This window comes from Callospermophilus lateralis, chromosome 10 (assembly GCF_048772815.1).
Source record: "Callospermophilus lateralis isolate mCalLat2 chromosome 10, mCalLat2.hap1, whole genome shotgun sequence".
NCBI lineage: Eukaryota > Metazoa > Chordata > Mammalia > Rodentia > Sciuridae > Callospermophilus > Callospermophilus lateralis.
The window spans coordinates 92,846,338-92,872,710 of NC_135314.1; the positions used below are offsets into that span (position 1 = coordinate 92,846,338).

At 37.8% G+C, this 26,373-nt stretch overlaps 1 protein-coding gene across 4 annotated transcripts in view; it reads right to left on the bottom strand.

The window, feature by feature from the left end:
- The window catches only part of Fndc3b (fibronectin type III domain containing 3B), a 325,529-nt gene that overhangs the window by 124,633 nt on the left and 174,523 nt on the right, over positions 1 to 26,373 (bottom strand). For all 4 annotated transcript variants that reach the window (XM_076867793.1, XM_076867792.1, XM_076867790.1 and 1 more), the window contains exons 5-6: positions 18,549 to 18,792; positions 14,632 to 14,922 (exon numbers count right to left, since the gene is read on the bottom strand). In XM_076867793.1, the coding sequence (XP_076723908.1) occupies positions 14,632 to 14,922; positions 18,549 to 18,792 (535 nt within the window). The remainder of the gene's footprint in view (positions 1 to 14,631; positions 14,923 to 18,548; positions 18,793 to 26,373) is intronic.

Consider the following 26,373-nt stretch of genomic DNA (forward strand, 5'->3'; position numbering starts at 1 on the left):
CTCTTTCTGCAACCCAATGACAGCTCCCTCTGACCTGAACTCTCCACATTCTCTCCAGAACCATGAAAGAATACATTCTTGTTGTCTTAAATCACTGGCTTTGAGGAAATTTGTTAGTTACAGAAAACTGACACAGAGGCTAGGGAAGTGCGTTCTATTGTGCTCAGCTTCTCCTTGGACAGTGGCCAGTACAATACAAAAGAGAAGGCGAAGAGAAGCAGGCGCAGTTGAAGGAGCTGAGCTCCTGGGTGCCACGACTGTGCTGGTACATCACAAACTTTTATTTACAATCCATTCTTATGCCAACACAGAACTGAGATTTGCTACTGAATCTTTAGGATCCACAGAGTACGTCACCAAGAGTATTACCCCAAATAAAAGACTGAGACAAGCAGCCCTGCTCACATGCAGTTTCCTGGTCACCAAAATTAATGTCCAGCTTTCTCTTTTTAGACTTCTTGTTTTCCCATTATGTAAATAAAAACAATTCAGAAATGCCGAGGGAATATCTGCTCACAACAGTACAGCAGAGAGACAACATGCTTTCCAGCAAGCTCGACAGCAGAACGCTCTTTTGGTAGCAGATACCATGTACAGTGTCTAAACCCAGGCCGGAAAATATTTCCTTAAGACTTTTGAAACTGAATAAAACTGAAAAATTATATACAAGAATTTCCACAAAATACCCAGTTTCCCAATGCCTCAAATTTCTCTTGAATAAAAGTAATGTTCCAGGAACAAAACCACCACCTAAATAAAATATAATTAACATAATTGCCATCCGTGGTCACCACTCGTCTGAGGATGGTTTATTTTCTATGCTGGCGTCTCATTCACCAGCATTAATCAATAGGATTCTAGCCATCATTTCAAGAAAACATCTTGGGCACGGTGATCTTACTCCATTGTGATCTTACTCCATTTTATTCCTTGCTATCGTTACAAAATCCCATACTGCCTTAAGCAGGTTATTGACCCATTGCTTCCCCAAAACATGACTTTTGATATGTTGCTTGCAAAAACTATTCGATCAGTGGACAATTCACCAGAGTTCTTGGTGTTTACTGTTTTCTTTCCTGAAGAGTTTCATTGTTTTTTTGACACTGAAAATAGGCTAAAATTAACTCTGGCATAACACCAGGTAAGGAACAGAACAAAAAATATACTTTGTACAGGTACTATCAGACATATAGAAGGAATGAAATATTAAGTTGAACCACACAAAGATTACAAAATTCCACTATTTTTGACCTATAAAAAGAGCAATTTCTGCTGGGTGTAGTGGTGCATGCCTATAATCCCAGTAACTCAGGAGGCTGAGGAAGAAGGATCATAAGTTTAAAACCAGCCTCAGTAACTTGGCAAGGCCCTGAGCACCTCGGTGACACCTGTCTTAAAATAAAAAAGGGGGCTGGGGATGTGGCTCAGTGGTAAAGTACCACTGGGTTCAATCCCCACTCCCTGCACCGCCCCCGCAAAAAAGAAGAAGAAAAAGAAGAAAAATGGATGAGACTCCTAATCTCTGGCACAAAACATCTCATAGATTATCCAATCCAAAAAATAAAAGTTTTGAAATCTTAAGTATAGAGGTTAACGCATAAAACATTATACTGTTCCTCCCGTTCCAAATTTGGGAAAGCATGACCAAAGAACTATAACTAACTGACCCTGAAACTGTTTAAAAGAAATGATGCAAAACAGAAGCAGGAATGTACTGCAGCCATCAGGCAACCTGGTGAGAAGCCCTACTGATTCTACAATGCATACATCTTTACTATCTGTCCTGTGAAATAACACAGTAGTGACTTATGTAACTTAAAAAAGACAGTTTTGCCTGTATGTACCACATCCTAGATGCTATTGAGATCACTATATGCCAATTAAAATCTATAGACTATAGTACTTCAGAGACATGGAACTCTTCTATGAAATCCAAGTGCAGCCTACAAACCTATCTGCTGTAGAATTTGAGCCATGTTCCCATAGATGATAGTGTAAGTAGTAAATAATGTTGACAGTGTTTTTTTTTAACTTGACAGCTGAATAACTGAGGCACCAATAACCATTTTTCACTGATGTAACACATGATTTTTAACAGAGCTTTCAAAAAATTCTAATATCTCATGGAGTTCTTTGGAGCCACATTCCACAAAAAGATAAATTACTCAAAGACTACATATTAAATTTTTAAATGTACTTGGCAAGATACTTAAAATAGTTTTGAGGAACTTGGTGAACGGAAAATATGGCAGTTTCTCTATCCTTCTTGGTTTTAAGAATCTTATTGTTCCACAAACTTTGTGTCTTTTCAAATAATAGGAGAACAGAGGTCAATTTAAGTTCACCATGTGAATTAAGGGTAGCAATAATAAATGCTGTTATGTTTAAAAAATTTTTTTGAATTACTGGTAGACCTTGTTCTGCCCATTCATTTATGCATGCAGCTTTCATGGGTGATTCTAATAAGTCTAAAACTGTTATAAGCATTCTTTTTATTCTCTATAAAGGTAACATGAGAGTAAATTCCATGTGGCAGAGGACTTGAAATGATCATTTCCCTCAATTAAAGCAGATTCCTTTAACAAAGGCTGACTAACCAAGGATAAAGATGTGGGGGTTCCCCTTTCTTGTGCTTAAAACCATAAAATGGAAAAAAAAAAATCCTAACTTTCCATTTTTAAGCACATTGGAACTCTAGAACATCATTTAAACTTCAGGCCACTAGTCAACACACCACTTATTCAGTATAGTGTGCTGCTACTCTTTTCTATTACGTTTTCCTAAGTTCTACTTAGGGACTAACTTTAAATTTGCTTGTGGCATCAGTGTTTTGTTGGCAATGGTTACTCTAATCCAATTCTGAAGAAAGAAGTGTCACAAAGTCTGAACAGAAAAAGAGATTTTACTCACATAGAGATCTGGTTGAAGTGAATCTGCCAATATAAAGCCTCATGGATTACGACAGGGCAGAAGAGCTTTCCCCTACCCAACGTCCTCCGGAAAATGTTAACCTCACAAAAGGAATGGAATATATAAAATGGAACCATAAGTTCTCTTATTTTCTGCCTTTCTTTTTCCCAAACTATCTTTATTCCACAGTCTGTCTAAGCTCTGCTCCTTTCCTTCTACTTATTTTCCTGTTTTGACCACTTCCTCTTATTTCAATGTGCCACTGCTCTGAGACCCTCCCCACCCTCCATTGCTTCATAGTCTCCCTAACCATCACAATTCTCCTCTGTGCTCACAGCACATTATCCCCACATTGCCACCCACCATTTCTGCCCTTCTCGCGGCACAAGACCTGCATGGAAAGATCCATTCTTATGATGCAGCTAGAAGAAAGCAGTCACAACATGGAAGCATGAAGGGAAATAAAAAGGGAAGTTTTCCACAATGCAAATCCATTAAGGGCGGGGGGAGGAAATTTTAGAGTGGGCTACAGGGGCATTTACACTTGTTACTTCATAAATCACATACACTGAGCTGGCACTGCTGTTATTTTCCAAGGAACTTTCCCATTTCCCATTTGTGTTCTCAGTAGAATTTCAAGGTCTCATTACAGCACCAAAAAAAAAAAAAAAAAAAAAAAAAAATGAATATAGTCTGCTACACTGTGTGTCTGGTTAGGCAAATTAAATTTAAAATAAAAGCCAGGGCAGATCTTGGCAGAAAGCATGACTTATGATTAGCATATCTGCAATACTGACTATAATTGTCACGTTACAATACTGATCATACAGAACCAGAAATTCAGCATTCTGCCTCTTGATATAACAGTTTAGACATCCTAGAGCTCTATTCAATTGCAGGAGATGCAGGGACAAAAATAATGTTGACACAACAGAAGGAAATTAGGCAATGTTCCATCACGAATGCTCAGACTATTTCAGATACAATATTAACAGAAACGGTCTCCGCCTCTACGTGCTATGTGGTGGTCAGCTTGCAAAAAGCCCTACCAGTGTCATGATGTTCACCTCCTCATATTTACATCTTGCATAGACTCCTTCTCCACAGAGTATGGGCCAGGCCTATGTGACCCATAGAATGTGGGTGCAATGGTTTAGGAGTAGGGCTTCCAAAGTGTTAGAAAAAACTGCAAACGACTTTGAAATGTAATGGGTTACCTAGTAGCTTATCTCTAGATACCTCAATCATCTGCTCAACCAACTGCTCCACAACAAGGAATGTGGGTCTTAACGTAACAATAGAGAGACGTCATTGTTCACCAGAGTCATCTCCAGGTAAACTCCCCTCTCACCTTTTATTCCTACACTTCTAATACCTAGCTAAGTAATCCAGAGCCATTGATGTGTTAAGTGGATTCAAACACTGAATCACTCTGGTTTGTCACACTCCACTCCTCTGACTCAAACACGGAATCCAGTCCAGAACAGATTAGGCAGAGAAAAGATGAGGACAGAGGACTCAGTTTTACTTATCAGGCTGGTTGTGGGTTGGCAACAGGGTCTTTTTAGGAGTGAATGCCACTCTGAACCCCCTCGTATCTCAAGTCCTTGGCATTGACTCTTATGCCACACTGACCCAGCCTACAGTCTGACGCACACACTCCCAGACTAGGGTTCTGCTGACGTGTCAGCAAGCAGTTCTCATAAGCAGAAAAATGTCATGGTCTCTTTTTACCAGTACTTGGTAATAATTTTTAAAGCACTCAGTGTCTAAAACTGTATTAAGAACTCATCACAGCCCTCTGAAATCGGTGCCATTAATTACCCACCTTTTATACATAAATAAAGAAGATGAAGCTTGGAGATTAATTACCATGCCCCAGGGCACACAGTCACAAGTGGCAGAGCTGGGACTAAACCTAGGTCTGAAAAGTCCCAACTAGTACATTATTTTGCTTCTAAGTTTGGCACATTTGTGAAGATGAACTCTAACCCAGTTAGACTCAGAATTCAATTTGGTCAAATGAGGGGAAAACATATAAAAGTTTCAATTCAACAAAATTGAAGGTTACATATATACCAGAAACAAACCATATCATCACTTATACCTGCTATTTAAAGGAATGACATGAATTTTACCAACATGGGTTCTGATGTCATCTAAATGCTGCTCTGATCAGCTCCCAAGAAAGCAAAAAGGCAGAGAAAATAATATGGGTTTACAGAGCTAAGTACTACATATGGTGGAAACTAATCAAAATTCTGCCCTCAAACTTCTGGTGCACATTCATTTAAAAAGAAAATGCAAAGCTGCTTCTTCTTCTTCTTCTTCTTCTTTTTTTTTTTTTTTTTTTTTTGTGTGTTGTTTGCCTTTTTATATTTAAGAGAAAATGTGGAGATTCAAGTATGATTTTTTTTAATGGGTTAAGACTTTTCAAACTGACATGACAAAAATATCTCATCTTGCCTGTTGAGAGAATCATGCAGTTAACATCTTTAAAGCATTCCAGATTGACACCAAAAGGCCAAAGACAGGAGATGTGATTTAACTTAATAAAGATCATCACAAGCCCTACTCATTAACAACAATTTGGGCCACCACAGTTCTCTTTGCCGAGCTGCCAAATTTGCTGCTTACCAGTAAAATTAATATCCTAGTAAGAAGGAGAGGGGAATTGGCACACTGTGGTCTTACATAAAAATACTCAGTTTGATTTCTCCAGCCCTGGGCCTCAGATCATACGGACCAAGTTGGAAACCATACTCCTTATGAAAACAACCTTCTGACCCCCAAACAACCTCCTTTTCCAGCTTACGTAAAGATCCAAGATCTCAAAGTCTGTTCAGCCCTCACCAGAAGAGGCCTCCAAGATGAATCTGGTGGCCTCCATTTGAAATGGAAGTGATAGTGTTAATTGCCCAGTGTCCTGCCAAGAAGACCGTCTCCTGCATTCTGATCCAGGGGTCCACATTGTCCTTTTAAAAATTAAAAGTTACTTGGTTTTGTTTGGACTATTTTCACTTTTTCAGACTGTACTTGGCAGCAAGATGGGTGAATTCCACTCTCTGAGCTCATTTTTAATATTTTTTCGTGTTCTCTTAATATTTTTGCCATGCTCAGGATCTACAGGCAGCTAAAGACAATGAACACACTGGATTTGTTATTAACTAAAGCCCTACCAACGAAGCAATACTGAAACCCCATGTAGAAAGCACAGTTTCAAATGTGAAGTACACACACTTGGAGGGGAAAAGAGCCCAACCCTGTCCACGATCAGATCCAAACCGTCTCTAGTCTTTGAAATATCCTGCCTGAGCATGCCTAGGAGGGTACGTGCTCAAGAGAAGGAAAAGCTTGAAAGTCAAAGAAGAAATCAGTCACTGGTGAAGTATGAAAGCTCACTAACTATCCTACTTTAAGCAGAGAAGCACCCACATTATGTTTTTACAGAGAGCCAAGACCAAAAGAAATTTGAAAGGAATATCTGCCTTAACTCCCAACATTCCAGACCTTATTAACATCAGACACATAATTCCAAACACAGGAAGTCACTTTTGCTCTGCACAGGAGGATGCAGCAATGCATGCACAGAGCCCCACACCTACAGCAAGAACAGATTCCAAGGCCCAACAAATATTAATAATTCCAGACTTTCAGAAGCAAAAATACCACCACAAACCTTAGCATAATAATTCTTCAAATGATGAATAATTACTATGAATAAACTTTCAGGCTAATTTTGGCTAAGTAGATACTACTCTCTGATCCTGGTTTCTGAGCAGTGATTGCAAAATACAGGAAGAAAAATATGTCAGGGAGGATCACCTGGGAAATAATTAGAATATAAAAACCTGCCAATCAGGACAACTGGGGTTAGAAGGCAATTTGTCATCTTTGAAGGAGAAAAGCACAAGAATAAAGTCCTCATGATGACATTCAGTGTCATAAACAGAAACCATGACTATATGTGTTGGAATGTGATCTAAAGAGTAACTAAATCTTTGGACTGTTAACAATTCCAAAGGTCAAATGCCACAAGTAAGTTCTATGTTCATTTTCTTCTATATTTGGAATTCTTACCATTTTGCCCAATTTTCCCCCACTGGCTCTATAAATTCTAGGTCTACTCATAAGCTGCTACCTCTGTGTTAGCAACCCAGAAGGAACTCTCCCCCACACCAGGACATGCCCCACACTGTCAGGAAGATGCTCCAGTCTCAAGCATTTATTAATTGAATCCTCCCAATCCCCACCCCACTCACCACTTTTGCACCCCTGCTGAATAAAAACTTTATTAAAATTTCCTTAGTTAAAATTGCCTTGGCATTCTAAGAGCCTGTATTTCTCAAATGCTACTGGGCCAATCATCATTCAAGTGCCTGATAAAACACAGACCACGAGGCTCCACCTCCATAGGTCATGAGAGACTATGTCTCCCCAACCTTTAGGAGGGTTCTAATGCTGCTGGCCTCAGGCTCTGAGTTGCTAGGGTCTAAGCTAGGGTGGTGGGGTCACTGGGAGAGCCTTATCCTTGGACTGTTAACAATTCCAAAGGTCAAATGTCACAAATATGTTGTTTGTTCATTTTCTCTGCTGACAGAGCCAGTTCCCCTGCATAAATCACCAGCATTCCAATTCTTTCCACTCAGAGTGTATATGCAAGTGAATGTAAGATGGTGGTGGGGTGGAGGATACTGTATACTGCTGGAGACCTATATAAGATGGTCTGAAAAAAGAAAATCTGCTCTTGGGTAAGGTTTTAAAAATCACTAAGCCTAACTACCCATTCAGTTTTCTGAAAGGAAAACTAGGGCCCAGTGAAATGGTCTGTTCTATATCACACAGACCAATCAAAAGCTACTGAATCCTATAACCCTAGGATGTTTTAAAACTGTTCGCATCAAGTGTGAAAAAGGCATCCTTACAATTGGGTTGAGACCCAGGAATAAGGTGAAAGTCAGCAGTATCAACTTCACACATTACATATTTTTATACACAAAAACATAGTTTGGAGACTCGTGACTCCCCCTCCCTCTTCCTTCCCCAGATCACTGCCCTTGTACACATACACACCTCCTCCTCCTCACCTGTCCCTCCTACTCCTCAACAGTACTATTTTGGTCTTTCTGTTTTATTGGATAGTAGTTCTATACTAAAGCTTTTCTTTTTCACTCTAAATTCATACAATCTTTTTAAAACTATCCTACCAGATAACTTTATTTTCTGAAGACAGATGACAGCTTCAGCTGAAAATGAAGGTGCTTCAATCAGAATTCTGGACCCTGACTTGATGTATCCCACTGAGAAACCTCCTAACAGCGAATGCTTTGGTTTTTACCAAGAATAAAATGGAAAGAATGAAACTTCCTTCTCAATAAGGAACAAGAGAAACTTCTTTTACTTTCTGTGATGAAAGGCCATATGATCATTTCAACTGGGCTTTGGCCACAGAGCAGGCTCAATGTCCAACTCTCGCACAATAATTGACAGACAAGGACAAATTTGTCCATGCCTGTCCTTGAACATCAGTGGACTCAATGATCATGTACCAATCTAAAAGCAAATGCTAGAAGAGAAAAATGAGGCAAAAAAATCTGGAATTATTTTCCCATAAGTTATCTGCCATTATGATATCATAGGAGACAGGCTTCACCTCTGAGCTGGTTCTTAAAGGACTGAGTTGGAATTTGCTAGGTAGAGGAACTGAATGAACAGGCCAAGAAGCGATTATGAGGCACATTCATAGGATGGGGCAAACCACAGGGTGTCTGGTGGAGAAATCTAAAGTACCACAAGGCCTGAAAGAACGATGGTCAGGCATTTTAGACTGTGCTCCGGAGACAATGGGGAGTGCCAGTGAGGCTCTTAAGGAGTGGAACAACGGCACATTCAGATCTGACTTAGCTGCTTTCATGACACAGGATAGGATGGAAAAGGAAGAGAATAAACACACATCTGAAAACATGAGGTGTTCCTTCTGGGAAGTCTCCTATAAATCAGATGGAGCAAAGGACTCGTAGCTGGATTTATGAGGAAAATACATGGAGACACTAAGGACAGGATCCATGGAAAGTCAGGCCAAGGAGGCTACGCCCAAGTTCCCTCATTCAGACCTGTGTCCCACAACATACAAGGCCACGAGCAACATAATGGACTCTGAGAACAACAGGTGCTTTAACTGTTTGCCTTTGCCTTCTCTGATTCGTATCCCCTTCTTTGCTTTGACAGCACAAAGGCTCAAAACCAAATGTATGGCCCACATCAAACAACTCTACAGTAATCTTTTATATTCAACCTTATTCATGACTTCATCTCTCTTGTCCTCAATTTCCTCTAATACTTACTTATTACTTTCAATAGCCTTTTGCTTTCTTTCTTTCTTTCTTTCTTTCTTTCTTTCTTTCTTTCTTTCTTTCTTTCTTTCTTTCTTTCTTTTAAGAGTTTTAGGTTCACAGCAAAGGTGAATGGCAGGTCCAGAGTTGTCAATACACCCTGCCCCGCCCTTATGCACAGCCTGCCCCACCTATCAACATCCCCTACCAGAGGGTACATAAATTATAACTGATAAGCTCACATTGGCACATCACTTTCACTCAAAGTCCAGATTACACTGCATTTACTGTTGGTGCTTCCCATTCTATAAATTTGGATATGTAATGGCATGTATCTACCATTCCACTAACATACAGAACAGTTGCATTATCCTAAAACTCCTTTGTCTTCTAGCAACTCATCCCTTCTTCCCCCGCCAACATACAGTATCCACTTATCCTTTTGCTATTTCCAGAGTTTTGCCTTTTCCATAATGTCATATAGATGGAATCCTACAGGAGGTAGCCTTTTCAGATTGGCTTCTTCCTCTAAATAATATGAATTTAGATTACCCCATATCTTTTCATAACTTGTGGGCTCATTTCTTTTTAGCAGTGAATAATATTCCAATATCTGGATGTCCCACATCTTCATTTATCCATTTACCTACTAAAGGGCATCCTTTGTTGCTTCCAAGTTTGGGCAATTATGAATAAAAGCAAATATAAACACTTGCAGGTTTCTGTGCAGACATAAGTTTTAAATTCATTTGAGTAAACATATTTTTTTATCTAACATATAAACACCCTCAGATCTTTGCTGAAGTGAGGTGCAGTGCATAAAGTAATATAGCCCAAATGATTCTTTCCTTTATGGTAAAGAGCAGCACTTCAAGTGATTTTGAGAAGGCAAATAATATAATTCGAAAAGGAGCAAGAGATAAAAGTTCAGCCTGAGCTTGTTCCACTTTTCATTGTAAACATGCTCCCAGAAACCCACAGCAAACATGATCTTGCTATTGCCCAATAAAATCACATGCTTTCTACACAACTGCAAAGATCTTAGGATGCTCAAAATAATTACAAGCTGTTTCTCACATGTAAGGTAAAAACGCCAAAGTGCTTGTAAACACATTGATGTGTGTCAGCAAATACTTCAGTACAGATTTCAATGCAAACTCAGTTCTTCACTTACAACTGTGAGCCTATTAAAACATACAGCAGCTAACACATTTAAGTATATAAATCATGAAATAACTACACATAAAAGAAAGGCATTTTCATTTGCCAAAGTTATTCCATAACTGCATTAATTATTGTACTACTTTCATCCCTGAATCATCATATTTTCCTTCTGTTAGTCTCTTTTGCCTGTTGATTCTTAAATTTATTTTACCTGCCTCTGTTATACATATATAGACATCTAACATATCTTTTTTGGCACACAGCAGGACAAAAATTATTAAAGAACAAATCATGTAATCAAAGCATTTCAAACTTCATAAGCCCTCTGGATAACTTATACATTCTTTTCTACTTTTCTTTAGGCAAAAATTTCTCCTTAGGACAACACATTCTGAATTGTTTTGTGTGGATTCTCTTCTATGCCATGATTAAGCTGGGACATTGCTAATAAACTATTCATTATATACTTGAATCAAGATATCACTTTAGCTGGGTGCGGTGGCACCCACGCATGTAATCACAGCAGCTTGGGAGGCTGAGGCAAGAGGATGGTGAACTCAAAGCCAGCCTCAACAAAAATGAGATGCTAAGCAACTTAGTGAGACCCTGTCTCTAAATAAAATACAAAAAAGGACTGGAGATATGGCTCGGAGGTCAAGAGCCCCCGAGTTCAATCTCTAGTACCCCTCTCAAAAAAAGGTTCACTTTACACTTCATAAAAGTGTAATATTCTTCATAGAACTAGGAAAAAATAGTCCTAAAATTCATTTGGAAGAATCAGTATCCAGAATAGCCAAAGCAATCTGGAGCAAGGAGAGCAATCAATGTAGGAGGCATCACAATACCTAATCTTAAATTACACTACAGAACTATGGGAATAAAACCAGCATGGTATTGGCATCAAAATAGACATGAAGACCAGTGCAACAGAATAGAAGACAAAGAACAAAATTCACACACTTAATCATGTGATACTGACAAAAGTACCAAAACTATGTTGGAGAAAAGATAAGTCTTTTTAAGAAATGTTCTGGAAAAGGAGATATTCATATATAGAAGGATAAAACCAAATCCTGATCTCTCACAATGCAAAAAAGTCCAATCAAAATGGATCAGACTGAGGAATTAGACCAGAAACTCTGCACGTGCCTGAAGAAATATAGGGTGAACACTCATATTGGAACAGACACCAACTTCCCTAACAAGACCCCCCAAAGCTCAAGAAATAAAACCAAGAATCAATAAGTGGGATGCCATCAAATTTAAAAGCTTCTGTGCAACAAAGGACATAATTCAGACTGGGAAGAGAAAGCCTAGAGAGTGGGAGAAAAGCTTTGCCAGCTTCTTTCCTGACAGGGAGTAATATCCAGAATATATATATAAAGAACTCCCCAAAATTATAATAATAATTAATGATAAAATAACCCCATCACTAAATAGTCAAAAGACATAAACTGATATTTCTCAAAAGAAGAAACACAAATAGCCAACATATATATATATATATATATATATAAAATGTTCACCATCTCTAGCAATCAGGGACATGAAAATCAAAACTATACTGAGATTTCACCTCACTCCAATCAGATGGGAATTATCAAGAATACAAATAATAAGAAATCCTTGTGAGAATGTGGAGAATAGGACCACTCATTCATTGTTGGTGGGACTGAAAATTAGTTTGACCACTCTGGAAAGCAGTATGGAGATTCGTCAAAAAACTTGGACTGGAACCACCATATGACCCAGCTATCCTACTTCTTGTTATTTATCCAAAAGAATTAAAATCAGCATAGTGTAGTGATACAGTTAATTCAAAGTTTATAACACCACAGTTCATAATAGTCATGTTATGGAACCAGTCCAGATGACCATCAAAAGATAAATGGATTGAAAGAATAAAATTATGGCATTTGCCATTAAATGGATGGAAATAGAGAACATCATGCTACGTTAAATAAGTCAGACTCAAAATCTAGAGTGCAATAATGTTTTCTCTCATATGTGGGAACTAGACTAAAGTCAAGGGGAAAAAGAGTGAAGTGGTCACTCAAAAACCATAATAGGGCAGACCAGTGGAGTAGAGGAGACTAAGAAGAAAGGAGGAGGAAAGGGAATAGACAGGAAAGGCAGAAAGAATCTGACAAAATTATACTATGCACATGTGTGCGTGTATGGATGTGTGTGCACAACAAGGTGAACTCCACCTTTTATGTATCTATAAAACACCCATTAAAAATAAATACATGAGGGACTGGAGTTGTGGCTCAGTGGTAGAGAGCTTGCCTAGCATGTGTGATGCCCTGGTTCGATCTTCAGCATCACATAAAAATAAATAAATAAAATAAAGGTATTGTGTCCACTAAAACAAAAAAAAACATATATTAAAATAAATAAGTGAAGAGAAGACCAACAGAGGAAGGGGAATAAAAGAAAGGAGGAGGAGAGTGGGAAAGGTGGAGGGAGGGGACTGGGGACTGAAATGAAGTAAAATTAAATTCCATGCATGGACAATTTTTGTCAAAAACGAGCCCAACTGTTTGTATAACTCTAAAGCACTAATAAATTACAAGTATGGATATTAATCAAAATGTAAAGTACTTCTAAAAATAAACTAATTCCAAACTCAGAAACTGTAGTATCATTTCACTAAAATTATTTTAATGCCAAGCCCAATGGTACACGCCTATAATCCCAGCTATTTGGGAGGCTGAGGTAGGAAGATCACTTCAACCCAGAAGTTCAAGTCTAGTGTGGGCAAAATAGTGACACCCCTGCCTCGCCTCCCCCCCTCCAAAAAAAAACATATTTTATATGTCAGACACAGCACTTTCCTTAAGATATATTTAAAATACTCTTGCAACTTTGCAACTTAAGTATCTTTCATAGGATACTTGTTTATGTTTTGTTTCATAGTAATACATAACTGCATAAAATATGGAAGATACTTAAAGCAATAAAGAACAAAAAAAAGAATCCATAATAAATTCACATTTCCCTATAGTTACTATTCCTCTACCTGGTGCTACAATTCACTCATTATAAACAACCTGGGAGGAAATGTAATGGCGGTGTTTGGTTGTGCAGAGTTTTCCTCTCCCCGTCAGAGTCCTGCCTTTCTTAGACAAGTCAACAGACTCAACAACTTCCATCCTTTTCATTCACAACCACAATCTCAGACACATTCCCTGTCCCTATGTTGATAAGCAATAAGGAGTCTTCAGTGACTTCCTTGAGTGCCACAATCAATCCATGTCCTATCTGACAATTGTTCACATCTTTGTTTTCTAGTCATTTGATCTGAGGACTCACATACTTTTGAAAATGTTATCTTCTTTTGCTTTATCTAAGTTACTTCTGCTATATGCCTTTATAAAGAAGTCAACTTTTTGCTCCTGTGGCATCAAATATTCAAATCTTACCTGAACACTTCATTGAAAATACATATACCTTTCTCTCCCATTCTACCAATCTAGCCCATAAAATTATCATCTAACCAAAACACAAGCCTTTCTGAGCTGATATCTCTCTATCTGAATGTGCTAAGCCTGATCCATCCATTTTATTCTTGTTCTATGAATACTTCACTCAGGATGCCAAAGGTGGCACTGAACAGTATCTGATGCCTACAACTGTATAGATACATATATATTCCTGTTATGTGATGACAGACTCCTCTAAAGCATGGAAATAATATCTGGTTTTACAAGACATAATTATTTTGAAATCTAAAATAGCCCCACATTTGGATTTCTTCCATATCTGTCTAGTTAGAGTGAAACAATACAAGTAGGCTAATGTGAAAACGCAGATAATTGTTACTGAGAAATAAGTAAAAAGTTACATGGCACATGTTCTGAAAAAGCAGTATTAATGCCCAATGCAGTGGCACATACTTATAACCCCAGCTTCTTGGGAGGCTGAGGAAGGAGGATTGCAAATTTGAGGCTAGCCTGGGCAACTTAGTAAGTTCCTATCTCAAAAGAAAAAAAGGGCTGTTTGTGTAGCTCAAAGTAGAGTACTTGTCTAGTGTGCATGAGGCCCTGGGTTTGACCCCTGGGACTGCAGAAAATAAAATAGTCTATTCTTACTAAAACACAGATCAGAGAGGACTACACCAAATCATCCACACCAGAAAAACCAACCACCATGAAATAATGTTCTTTAGGTCAAAGATGGCTCCTTTGGGATGATTTATTCCTCATGGCTGTGGTCATATTACCTTGCAAGTCTGAATCATTTGACTTTGGACTGCTTCTTGCTCGCCGTTCTGTTTTCTTGATTCCTGGCCCGCCACCGCTGCCGCCTCCCCCTCCTCCGCCGCCTCCACCACTGTGACCCTTCCCGTAGCCATTGTATACTGTTGTGCAGTTGCTTTTGTAGATGGATGAAGGAGGGCTATTGAGGCGGTTCTGGCGGTCAATCTGGCGGTCCTTCAGTTTTTTGTGCGGAGGCTTGCTGTACTGGTCTTCTCGGGTAATGTAGCTTGACATTCCATAGAGTGGTATAATTTCTAAAATGGATGGGTGTGACAAATGCAAGCTCAGCCCATATTTTCAATAATAAATGATTAAAAGGTCAAATGACCTGATCCCTGAAGAAGTCTAAAGTACTACTAAGTACATTATAAAAAATGTTTTAAGAAAATGCTATATACATTGTACATGTTTAAAACATTCCTGTTTGCTTCTAATCAATAAATAATCAATTATTAACGACCACAAATGGCATGTTTAGCTAGGCACAGTGTCTCACGCCTGTAATCCCAGCATCTTAGGAGGCTGAGACAAGAGGATTGCAAGTTTGAGGCTGGCCTCAGCAATTTAGGGAAGATCTAGGAAATTTAGTGAGACCCTGTCTCAAAATAAAAGACAAAAAGAGATGAGGGTTCTTCTTCAAGTTAAAAAAAAAAAAAAAAAACAAACACATACACATACAAAAAGACCATATGTCATGTTTAGAAATTTTCCATAAACTATGGAGACAAACAAAAAAGACAAAGTTGTCCTCAAAAGAGTTTGTATTCTAGTTAAATTTATAATTCAGTTTTATTTGCCTGTTAAAATGGTTTTAACAGTTGCAATTCATGAAAAGGATAGACAAAGTACCCACTCAAAAATGTGTAGTCAGAATCAAGATATCTAAATGAATATTTATCCTTATAGACAGAATAGTATTACTACTGGAAAGTACATAGCAACCAGAATATAAGGAGTTATCTGCAGCATTCAGAAAAGCCAAAATTGAAGAAAACTACTAAAATAATACAATGAGAAATTGCCATTAAAAACAAAACAAAAAATGGAATCAGGACAAAGTTCAAGGACAAAGCATGAGGCAAAGATAAGCCATCTTGGCAATCTGGTGCCAGGGAGGTGTGGTCTCAAACTGCTCTTCTGCAGTAATCCAAGGCAAGGCAGAAGTGGGTTGCTCCCTGACTTCATTGTGTGTATTTTTAAGTGGCTCAAAAAGAAAATGGGAATCTGCAATATAATCTTAGGATCTTAGAGAGATATTTATCTTAAATCTATATTTTTAAATCAATGTGAAATTATCTTTAGGCATCAACAGAAACAACAATGGAGCTGGGCATGGCGACACATGCCTTTAATTCTAGTAACTGGAAGCTGAGGCAGGAGGATATCAAGTTTGAGGCCAAGCTGGGCAACTGAATGAGACCCTGTCTCAAAATAAAAAATAAAAGGGGCTGGAGATGTAGTTCAGTGATAAAGTACCCCAGGGTCCAATCTTTACTTTCAAAATAAAGGACAATGTATAACAAAAACACTGGGTCATACATCTTTATAAGAAAAAAGAGCCTCCCATAAAGTAATCACATAAACCACCACCCAACCCTGGACACTTCTGCAAGTAAAAAGGAAGAATTCCCCATACCCTTCACCTGGGACTTGCCCCAGGAACATATGGATACCCTGTCTAATTTAACAACTGATATTTCAATTGTTCCGTGGTAAAATTCTATTTTTTCTTTTCCTTTTGTTCACACAGCTAAAGGAAAAATTTTTTATATGAATTGTCACAAGACAATCAATTTGCAGTAGAAAATGTGAAAGAACACACACAGACCTACATATATATTAAAATAAACTACACCAAAATACACCAGATGAATGATAAACATTTTTAAATGCTACAATGCATCCCATCCCACTTGAGATTTACAATATTCATCATGGACACATAATAATTTAAAACATGTTAACAACTTTCTAAACTCTTATCACTTAGTAAATTAATGTTTAATTTGCCTTTTTTAGGTATACACATCAAGAGCTAAGACAAGAAAATACATAAATGACTTTTTAAAGGGACTTTGTTTCACTGCTGTCTTCAGTTCAATTAAGGAACTTTTACTTGTAAATTATTGCTATTACTATAATGAAATCAGAACAAGAACACCAAGAAAGGAACATACTATGCAATTTTTGGTTTAATTCTAATAGTAATTTAAGTCACAGTATTACTCTGCCTAAAAATGCAAAGATTACTTATAATAACTAATCAAATACTAAATAAATAGTTGGTAAATGGTATTATTTAGGGTATAATGAAAAGAAAATAGTTTGTATATTTTCAGTGCTACTATAAATTAATGTTTTTGATGCCAGGTTGGTTAAATCCATAGATGTGCAACTGTGTGAAAGGTTGAATATGCTTGTCAATTTTTAAAACTTAAAGAATTTTTGTGTTTTCTCATTCAAAATAAATATTCCTTTTTATGTTCAAAAGAAAAAAAAGGCAAAGGACACCATTTACAAAATGGCATTCTGCTAACAAGCTAAAATAAGGCAAGTCAGAAGAATATGATCAAGGGGGTAAGTCAATAGAGAAGGTGCTTCCTAATGTTACCGCAGCTTGGATCCAGCTGGAAAACTCTAACAAACTCTCCAATATTTAATATTTACTGTGTCAAAACAGTAAGTACGTTTTTTAAAAGTTAACTTAATTGTTTTTCTGTAAGTGTTTCTGTTTTATATGCCCACTCCCTGATGGGTTTATTTATGTTACTAGGCAAAATGATCGAATTACTGAAAAAATTATTGATGCAGCTGGCGCTACTGATTTCATGTTTTATTATCATTTTCTCACACCTTGATTTTTCTGAATGATGCTAAATTTCTGACTACCTTAAAAAATTTCTGTCCCTAAATTACAACAGTATATTTCACCTGAATTACTCATCTCAAATTTTTCTTTCTATAATAAGATAAAAAAACTGCAATGTGAGATGAATATATAGGAAAAAATTGAGAAGAGAATTGGTATTGATAGGAGAAAGCAAGATAACTTGTTCAAAAATTATACAATGTAACAAGTATTTCTCATCCAATTTACCTGAACGAATATAATAGGTGTTTAAAGCCATAAAATGTTTCAATTCACAGAAGAAAATCATTTTACAAAGTCTTAAAAGGTTAAAGTCTAATTTTTACCTCACTTATCTGGTTCCATTTTGATAGAGAAGAGCTTAGACTAAACCAACATCAAGACCAAAACTTTAAAAAGGCATCTCAGTAGCTCAGAGGCTCTTTTCATGGCAAGGTAAGCATTTGCCTAACAACCAAGGAACTGTGGCTGCACTAATGGTTTAGTCTCGAAATAAAAGCAAGTTCTGGCGGGCCACGTCAACAGCCAGGGAATTTCTGAGTTCTGCCAAGACAGATCTTTTGGGAAACCAAAAGGATATTGAGACTTCACAATCCTCTAACATTGGAAATAGGGCACAAAACACTTCAATTTCCCTTCTACTGCTAGCCCATACCAATGCCAAAGAAATACTGTGCCACAGTTCTGCCTCCGGCCATTCTTACATAAACACAGGAGAATAGGACACAGAAACATATGACACAGATCACTGGTTCTTCTAAAGAAGTGGCTATTCCATTCCTTGGTCTTTGTGGGGTAGAAAAATTGGAAAAACTGTGGGAATGTGGGGAAATTGAGAGAAAGAAAGAGGGCTGCAGCCCACAATATAATCATTCCAAGACACAATTCAGGACAATGGAAGCTGGGAATTTCCCATGAGCTGCAGACCAGATAGATAGCTTATGAGTGCCCTTTTGTCTAAGTGTTGCAAACAGTTTCAGCAGCTCCTGGAGCCAGCAATAATCTACTCACCTTGCTCGCCATATATTGTCGGGGGAAGGTGATGCTGAGGAAAAAACTGAGGCGGCATGTCTCCAGGTCCAGTAACAGGTGGGTAGTAAGCCGTGTGCGAGTTATGAATGAAATGAGGATGGTGGGTAAGGTAGGGGGGCAGGTGGTGGGTTGGAGACATGGCTGAGGGGTAGCTTGGGGGATAACACTCGGGAGACTGGGGTGTCACCACCACCCGGCGGACTCCAGTACTGTCTTCAATCACCTAAAGAAAAAGCCAAAACAGAAAATATAGTATATATTATTTGGTATGAACATATAAGGAATTAATAATTTGTTCATTGTATTCTTCTTTCACCTATTCAAAAAAAGTATGTTATATTCTGATTTTGTAATTCATCTACTCATAATGAGATTTAAAATGAGTTCTAGCAGTGATAACATTTAACTATTAAAATGTGCAAAAACAAACTATCAACCATCTAATTCTGACTTCACCAAACTTTTCAAGGAGACCAACAGCTTGATAACAAATCTTGTTTTTTGGTTTTGGTGGTGTTCCGGATTGAACCCAGGGCCTTGTGCATGCAAGGGAGGCACTCTACCAACTGGTATATCCCCAGTCCCACAATCATTTTTATCATAAACTTTTCACCACCTTCATTCTAAGACAAGTGAACATGTGTGCTTAAATTGATTTTAGGAGTAATTCTGAATGTACCTATCAGCTCAATGGTTTTCTAAAAAGAGGCTTCTTTCTGGGTGTTAGGAGCATGTTTCCAGGGCTCTGCTTCCAGATCTACCCAATAGCATTCTACCCCATTCCTGCTTTAACATGCAACATAAGGGCTTTAGGAAACAAAAGGAACATTAGTGTCACAAGCCACACAAGTGCCCTAAAAGACCATTTAATCTGGGGATTAAGGATGTGGATGAAATGAATGGATTCTGACCAATGAAAAAGTTGAGCAATCCCAAATCAGGATGGACACTTTTGCTCCCAAGTTGTCCAGAAACTATAATGAGTGCCGGGAAGGGCAGTACTGTGAAGGGCAAGTCTGATATGGGGAAAGTGAGGTGATCAATACTCTATCCACACTTCCTCTGAATGTTTTTCAACTCACTCAAGGAAGGCGACTAAGGCAGTGTGAGACCAAAACTTACTGCCTCTGTGGCCAGCATCATGCTAACTGCTCAAAGTGTAAACAACTTTGGTAAAACTCAAGAAAAGAAAGAGTGACTGCAACTGACACCGTAATTAAAGGCAAAGCTGTGGGGTGTGTACATAAGAGGGCATGGGATGACAGAATCAGGAAAGGTTTCAAGGACCTCAAGAAATTGTAGGACTGAGACAGCTGAGAGAATGGCCCTCAGAATAGATCCCTGCAGAGTACACCTGGGGGGCAGAAGGTGTGGCTCAGTGGTAGAGGACTGCCTAAGATATCCAAGGGTCTGGGTTCAATGCCAGGTACTGCAAACATCAGAAACAGAATAAACTTGCAAGCCAAGAACAGGCCACTGAGGAGACACACCAATATCAATCCTTGGAGACAATCAATGCATACACTCTGACAGGAAGTTTGATTTTTTAAATTTATTTTTTTGCTTTTTCTTTCTTTTTTTTTTTTTAATAAAAAGTCTGAAAATTGAGCCCGTATATTGAAATAAATTCCTTATTACACCTCAGGAGGTTGATTACAGGCCAAAATAAAATGACTTAATCATGTTTAACAACAATAATAAACTATACTTAGGCTCATTTTTTAAAATATTGCTTAAGCCAAATTGGCAAGTCTATCACTGTTTAGTCTATATTTTAGTGTACAAGTGATAAGTTTAGCTTGAATTAACAGCCATTCATTTTATCCTAAGAAAATAAAAGTTTTCATATTTTAACATAAAAGTTCTCACTATGTTAACATTTCCTCAAATAAAATAATACTAACTCCTTAAAATTTAGATTCTAAATCAAAGCTCACTCAAGACAACTTTCACTATGTTCTCTAACACATGTGACCTCTTCTGGGCCTTCACAAATTAATTATTTATAAATTCATTTATAAGTGTACCTATAAATGCATAAATAAATGCATTTATAAATTAATTTATAAATGCACAGATGCTAATTTACCACAGCACATGAAATGTGTTTAAAGCATGACATTGGAAATTCTTATGCATGTATTGACAATTAACACAAAGTACCTTCTTTTCTGTGTAAAATGCAGAGTGGAAATATACTGTTTGGTAGAACATTTTGCATGATTTTAGTATAAATATGTTTTGTATTATTCTTACCAACTGATACAAACATGCATTATTCTAGTGTCTTTTTTCCCCTTCTCTACCTTCCACTAATTATTAAGAAAAATGTAATGTATATTCCAGATTTCTCTTTCATGAGATCTTAATCCAATCCTAGAAGATCACAGAAGCAAAATATCTGTTTTCTACAGGCATACAACCTTTTTTATTTCAATAGATTAAGTGTCCAGCCAGGTGCATAGACTTCACTGATGTAATAAAACAGAAACAGAGCTCACATTTAATATGAAGAAGATCTTCTTGTGCTTGTAAACAAAGGTAGTTAAAATGATAAAAATAAATTATTTTCATAGTATCATATGATCTCTCCCTGCCCCTCCCCTCCTTTCCTTTTCTTTCATACCAGGGATCAAACCCAGGAGTGCTTAATCACTGAGCCACATTCCAGCCACCCTCCTCCTTTAAAAAAAAAAAAAAAATTATTTGGAGACAGGATCTTGCTAAGTTGCTTATGAACACATTAAGTTGCTGAGTTTAGCCTTGAACTTGAGATCCCCCTTCCACAGCCTCCCAAGTCTCTGGGATTATAGGCATGCACCATCATGCTCATCTTATATAATTTCTGACTTACTGTAACAAAGTGCTTTTTAGAAAAAGCACTAAGAAAAAATAAAGTGCTTTGTCAAAAAGCACTAAGAAAAAATTACAATCAAGAGGAAAAAAAGAAACAAAAATGAAGATGTGGAGCCATACGATTATCTTTTACTACAGTATTTTGTAAGAATACTTGTACTACTTAAAAAAATTAATAAATGCCAATCTGAAGGATAAATTACCCTTCATACACACACTGAAAAGTTCCCAGTTAGAAAATTTAAGTAGCTTCTAAAACCACAAATTGCCTGCACACATAAAAAGTGTTTGACAGTCCCATTTCTAATTATCTTAAATTATTCCATGGTGTTTGTGAATGTACTCACACATGTACACACACAATGGGAAACTTTCAGAAACCTGCTCTTATCAAACTCGGGCCTGTACAAAAAAGCCTAAAGTATGTATTAATATTTTGCTTACTATTCTTCTATAACATGAATTGCAACATATTTTAGTTATCAAATTCAGTTGTGAACTACGCCTAAGGAGATTTTGCTTTTGTTATGCAGGAGCAATCATAATGCACAAAAGAATAAGTGACTTAGAAAATAGTGGCAATAACACTCTTTCATAAAGATGGTTCATAAGTAAATATATTATTGTATTTTAGAACTTAGACATCTGAAAGAGTTCAGTCCAAAAATCCTGAGGCAACAAGACTTCAATCTTCTTAAATGACTATGGAAGAAACAGATTCATTTCCTTCTTGGATGAATGAAATTGTGACAATTTCCAGAGGCAGAAAAATCACCTGTATTCAATTCAACAATTGTTTCCTGACACTATGTGCTAAGAACTGAATAGTCAATGATGAAAAAAGTAGGTGCTAAGCAGTAAGACTCATCTACAGAGCCTGAAAAAAATAAAAAGAGAAAAATCAGACTAAGTCCTAGTAAGTCAGATGCAAGGCTCTTCATTGAGATTTTTCCCAGCTCTGTGACTCAACAGAATCGTCACTCATGTACCTTCTCCGGAGAGGCATAGAACCTTGAAAAAGATCACTGAGCTAAGTTCTCAGACTGTCACCCATTATGGGACTGAATTGTGTCCCACTTACCCAAAAATTCATGTTGAAGTCCTGATGCTCAGTGCCTTAGAAAGTGCCTTTTGAAGAGTAATTAAGGTAAAACAAGGTCACAGGAATGAGCTCTCAACCAGTGTATGACCACCATCTTTATAAGAGGAAATTAGACATACCAAGACGGGAAGACCATGTGAAGACACCAAAGAAACACAACCGTCTACATGTCTGGTGACAGGCCTTAGAAGAAACCAAACCTGCCCACCACCTCAACCTCAGACTTCCAGCCTCCAGAACTAAGAAAATTTATGTTGTGTAAGCCAGACCAAGCCTGTGGGATTCTGTTCTGGCAGCCCAGGCAAACTAATATACCACCTATCAGAGCCTCAGAGGATGAAGGCTGAATCCAAGGTTCTCCTAACTTAAATTCTACAAGCCTTGCCTGCTTTTAAAAACAAAACACAACAACAAAAAACCACCTCTCTTTAAAACAAGTGATGCACTTATCCTCCCTAATTCTCAAACTAACGAAGAAAGTCAGCCTGTTGGCAAGTAGCAGTGGTTTGATTCTTTATCATGTCTTGTTCATTTCTGTAAGCATTTACTGAAAACCTTCTATAGTGTTCTTGCCATCCTTGGCCTACATACTAGGATAAAACAGATAGAGAAGAAAGCATAAAGGATAGACAAGGATAATCTTTGTCTTAACTCATACAAGTATGATCCAGAGAACCAACAGAACAGCCTGGAAACAAGAGCAAGAGGGGACAGAAGAGGAGCCCTGTGGGATGGTGGCTGAGGGAGGAACTCATCTAACTTCCCAACCTACCTGAGAATGAGGCATTAGCATCCCGTTTTACATGAAGCAGAACCAAAGCAGAACTAAAGCAGAACAGCAGGATTAAAATGTCTGTCTACTTAAGTTATAGAGCCAGGTTTTCATTCTGGTCTGTATACTCTTGTTTTCATTCTGTGTAGAATTATATAGGAGGTAGGGATGATGAGCAGTACATACTAACAATCAACTGTTGAGAATTGGGGTATGTGAGTTATTAAGAGATATGAAAGGATTCAAGAAACAGCCAATATTTATTGACTGCCTACTACTGTGCTTTAATACCCTCTACCTGAAAGGAGTCAGAACACATTCAGTTCCTGGAACAGTGTCTGACACAAAATAATGGCAAAATCTTACCACCAATGATTAATATCAATGTTACCATCTCATTACATCCTTCCAAACAACCAGTGAGGCAAATACGGTTATATTTATCCCCATTTTAGAGTAAAAAGAATGAAGCTCAGGGAAGTCAAGCTAACTTGCCTAAAAACAGAGCTTTCAGGAGGAAAAATAAATTTTGAGGCCAAGCATTAAAATCAATCTTGTAAAAAAGCATTTGTTCCATTTGTCTTTTCTTAGCTAAAAGAGAAGGTAGTTCCCCTTTCTGAACTGGAATGTTCCACAGGGATTTTAATAAACTCCTTAGCTTCTGAAACTCTTTCCTTCAACTCTGATTGGGCTGCAAAAACCACAAGAATCAAAACAGAAGCTTAAAGGGCAGGAGGCAAAGACAAATTTTAAAAACCTGCCCTAGATTGGTCAGGGATGATCCAGGATGCAGGCACAGCAGCCTCTGCAGGTAGACACACATGAACCCACAAACATGGACACAGCACGCTGCGCAGCCAGTCTGTGGGAGTAGCAAGGCACACAGCGTGAGCTGCCTAAACACAGAAAACTGGGACCATGTGAGTTTATGAAAATCAGCTAAGCTGCATTCCTAACTGCTGCCAATCTGTCTGAAGGGGGCTCCAGGCCCTTCCAGGAAGTGAAGGTATCTTAGAAAACAGCTAGCATGCAAGCAGTGAGCAAAGAGAAGAAAAAGGTCAGTCAACTTAATACAGTTCCACGGCTGTCAGACAGGTAGGCAGCAAGTCCAGGGTTCACCCAATTGGATGGGTGCTCCTTTCCCACCCAGCACACCTCTCTCCTGCAGCCTGAATCTGCTCCACGATTCAAAGGCAAGTCCCTCAAAAGCAACTGGGACCACAGAAGGCATTCAATAAATTCTGGTAAAATAAATAAATGAAAAAAAACTCCTCCCCCTAAAAAATTTTAAAAAATAATGTTAATCTACTTTAGATTTGACATGTGCCAACAATATTAACACATTCATTATCAAGTTTTGCCCTGTAACTCGGGTAAATAACTGGCATTCTACTCTAAAATTTCAGATAATCTTGGAGCTGGGATGTAGTTCAATGGTAGAACACCTTCCTGGCATGTTTGAGGTCCTTGGTATGATCCCCAGCACCATTAAAAAAAAATAAAATTTTGATAATCTGAGCCCAGAAAATTATATATTTGTCATTCGTGATCCTTTTGTCACAAATATTTATATAGAAAGACCACATATGTCTAGCTTAAGATCTACTTTATTCCCATATAAGACTAAGCAGTTTATCTGTCACCAACCAGGAGTAAAAAAGCCGCAGCTCCCACTTTCCCTATCTTCACTAACTGCCCCCACCCCTGCATTTCCTAATATGTTTAACAGTATACGAGAGGCAAAGCAAGGGTGTTCTTCATGTTGGATAGAAATTTGAAACATGAGGACTACAGCTTCCCTAGCCAACTGATTCCTTTCTACTACTATAGATCAAACTTCCACCATCATCACCTCAGTCCTATAAGAAGAGGGGAAAATTAGAATAAAAGCAAGTTCACAAAGCAGCAAAACAGTTATAGGGGCAAACAGTCAAGCGTTTTATTTTACAGATGAAGTTCAAGTTATTTGGATTAAAATGGTCTTACCCTCATCTCCTGACAAGAATTTGTCTTTGTTTTTTATTTTTACATGATAGTAGAATATATTTTGACATATACATACATGGAGTATAACTTGCCATTCTTGTAGTTGTACATGATGTGGAGTTTCACTGGTTGTGTATTCATATATGAACAGAGGAAAGTTATGTCTGATTCATTCTATTCCCTGCCCCCTATTCCTTCCCTTCATTCCCCTTTGTCTAATCCAATAAACTTCTATTCTTTACCCCTCAGCCACACACACACACTTTGTAGGTTTGTAAAAGCCCTTTCATAATAATAAAGGATTATCTAGTAGAGCAGCTACAGGTTGATTATACATACTCTCTCCTGAATCAAGAAGAGAAAGTTTCTTCAAAGCTTCTATTACTTTTCTCAAACAGTTCTGGCTTATGGTTAAGTCAAAACATCCAATCTTCATAGGTAATTGAAGCTAAGGTTTTAGGCAATTAGTTGATTTATGAATGACAGAAGGTCCCAAAACTTTTAAAGTACACACTCATACAATATGAACAAAGCTTTAAACTTCTCATGGGTGCCTAATTTTCAACCCACACACCTCCAGGTAATGGCTAAGATATGTACTGAGGGTGGAATGGTGACACAATGGAGTGTCACCAGCAGAAAGCTCTGTGATGCTGAAGAGAAAGAAGCACAAGCATATACCCTCAATCCTTCTGGACATGAATCTCATACACAGGCTTATTTCAGAGATGATCAGGATGAGGAGACACCCCCTAAATGGTGATCCCTCCTCTTTTGGCTTTACACATGCAAACACACTTACCCACTTAGAAAAAGACTGAGCTTCTATTCATACTCATGTTAAGTTTTTAATTTGGCAAAAGGACAACTAGGGCACATAAGTGAAATCACCTCCAAGCACTCTACTAGACACAACTGACTCTTTCCAGGTGCTATTATCCACGGATTATTCCAGGATTCCTAATTAAAATCACCAAGGGCTGGAGTGGGGAGCATGCTATCTCTTTGGCCCATTACTTCAGGGAATTATATAATAGAATAGTTGAGGGGTTAATGTATCAGTTACTAAGATATTCCCAATTAAGAAG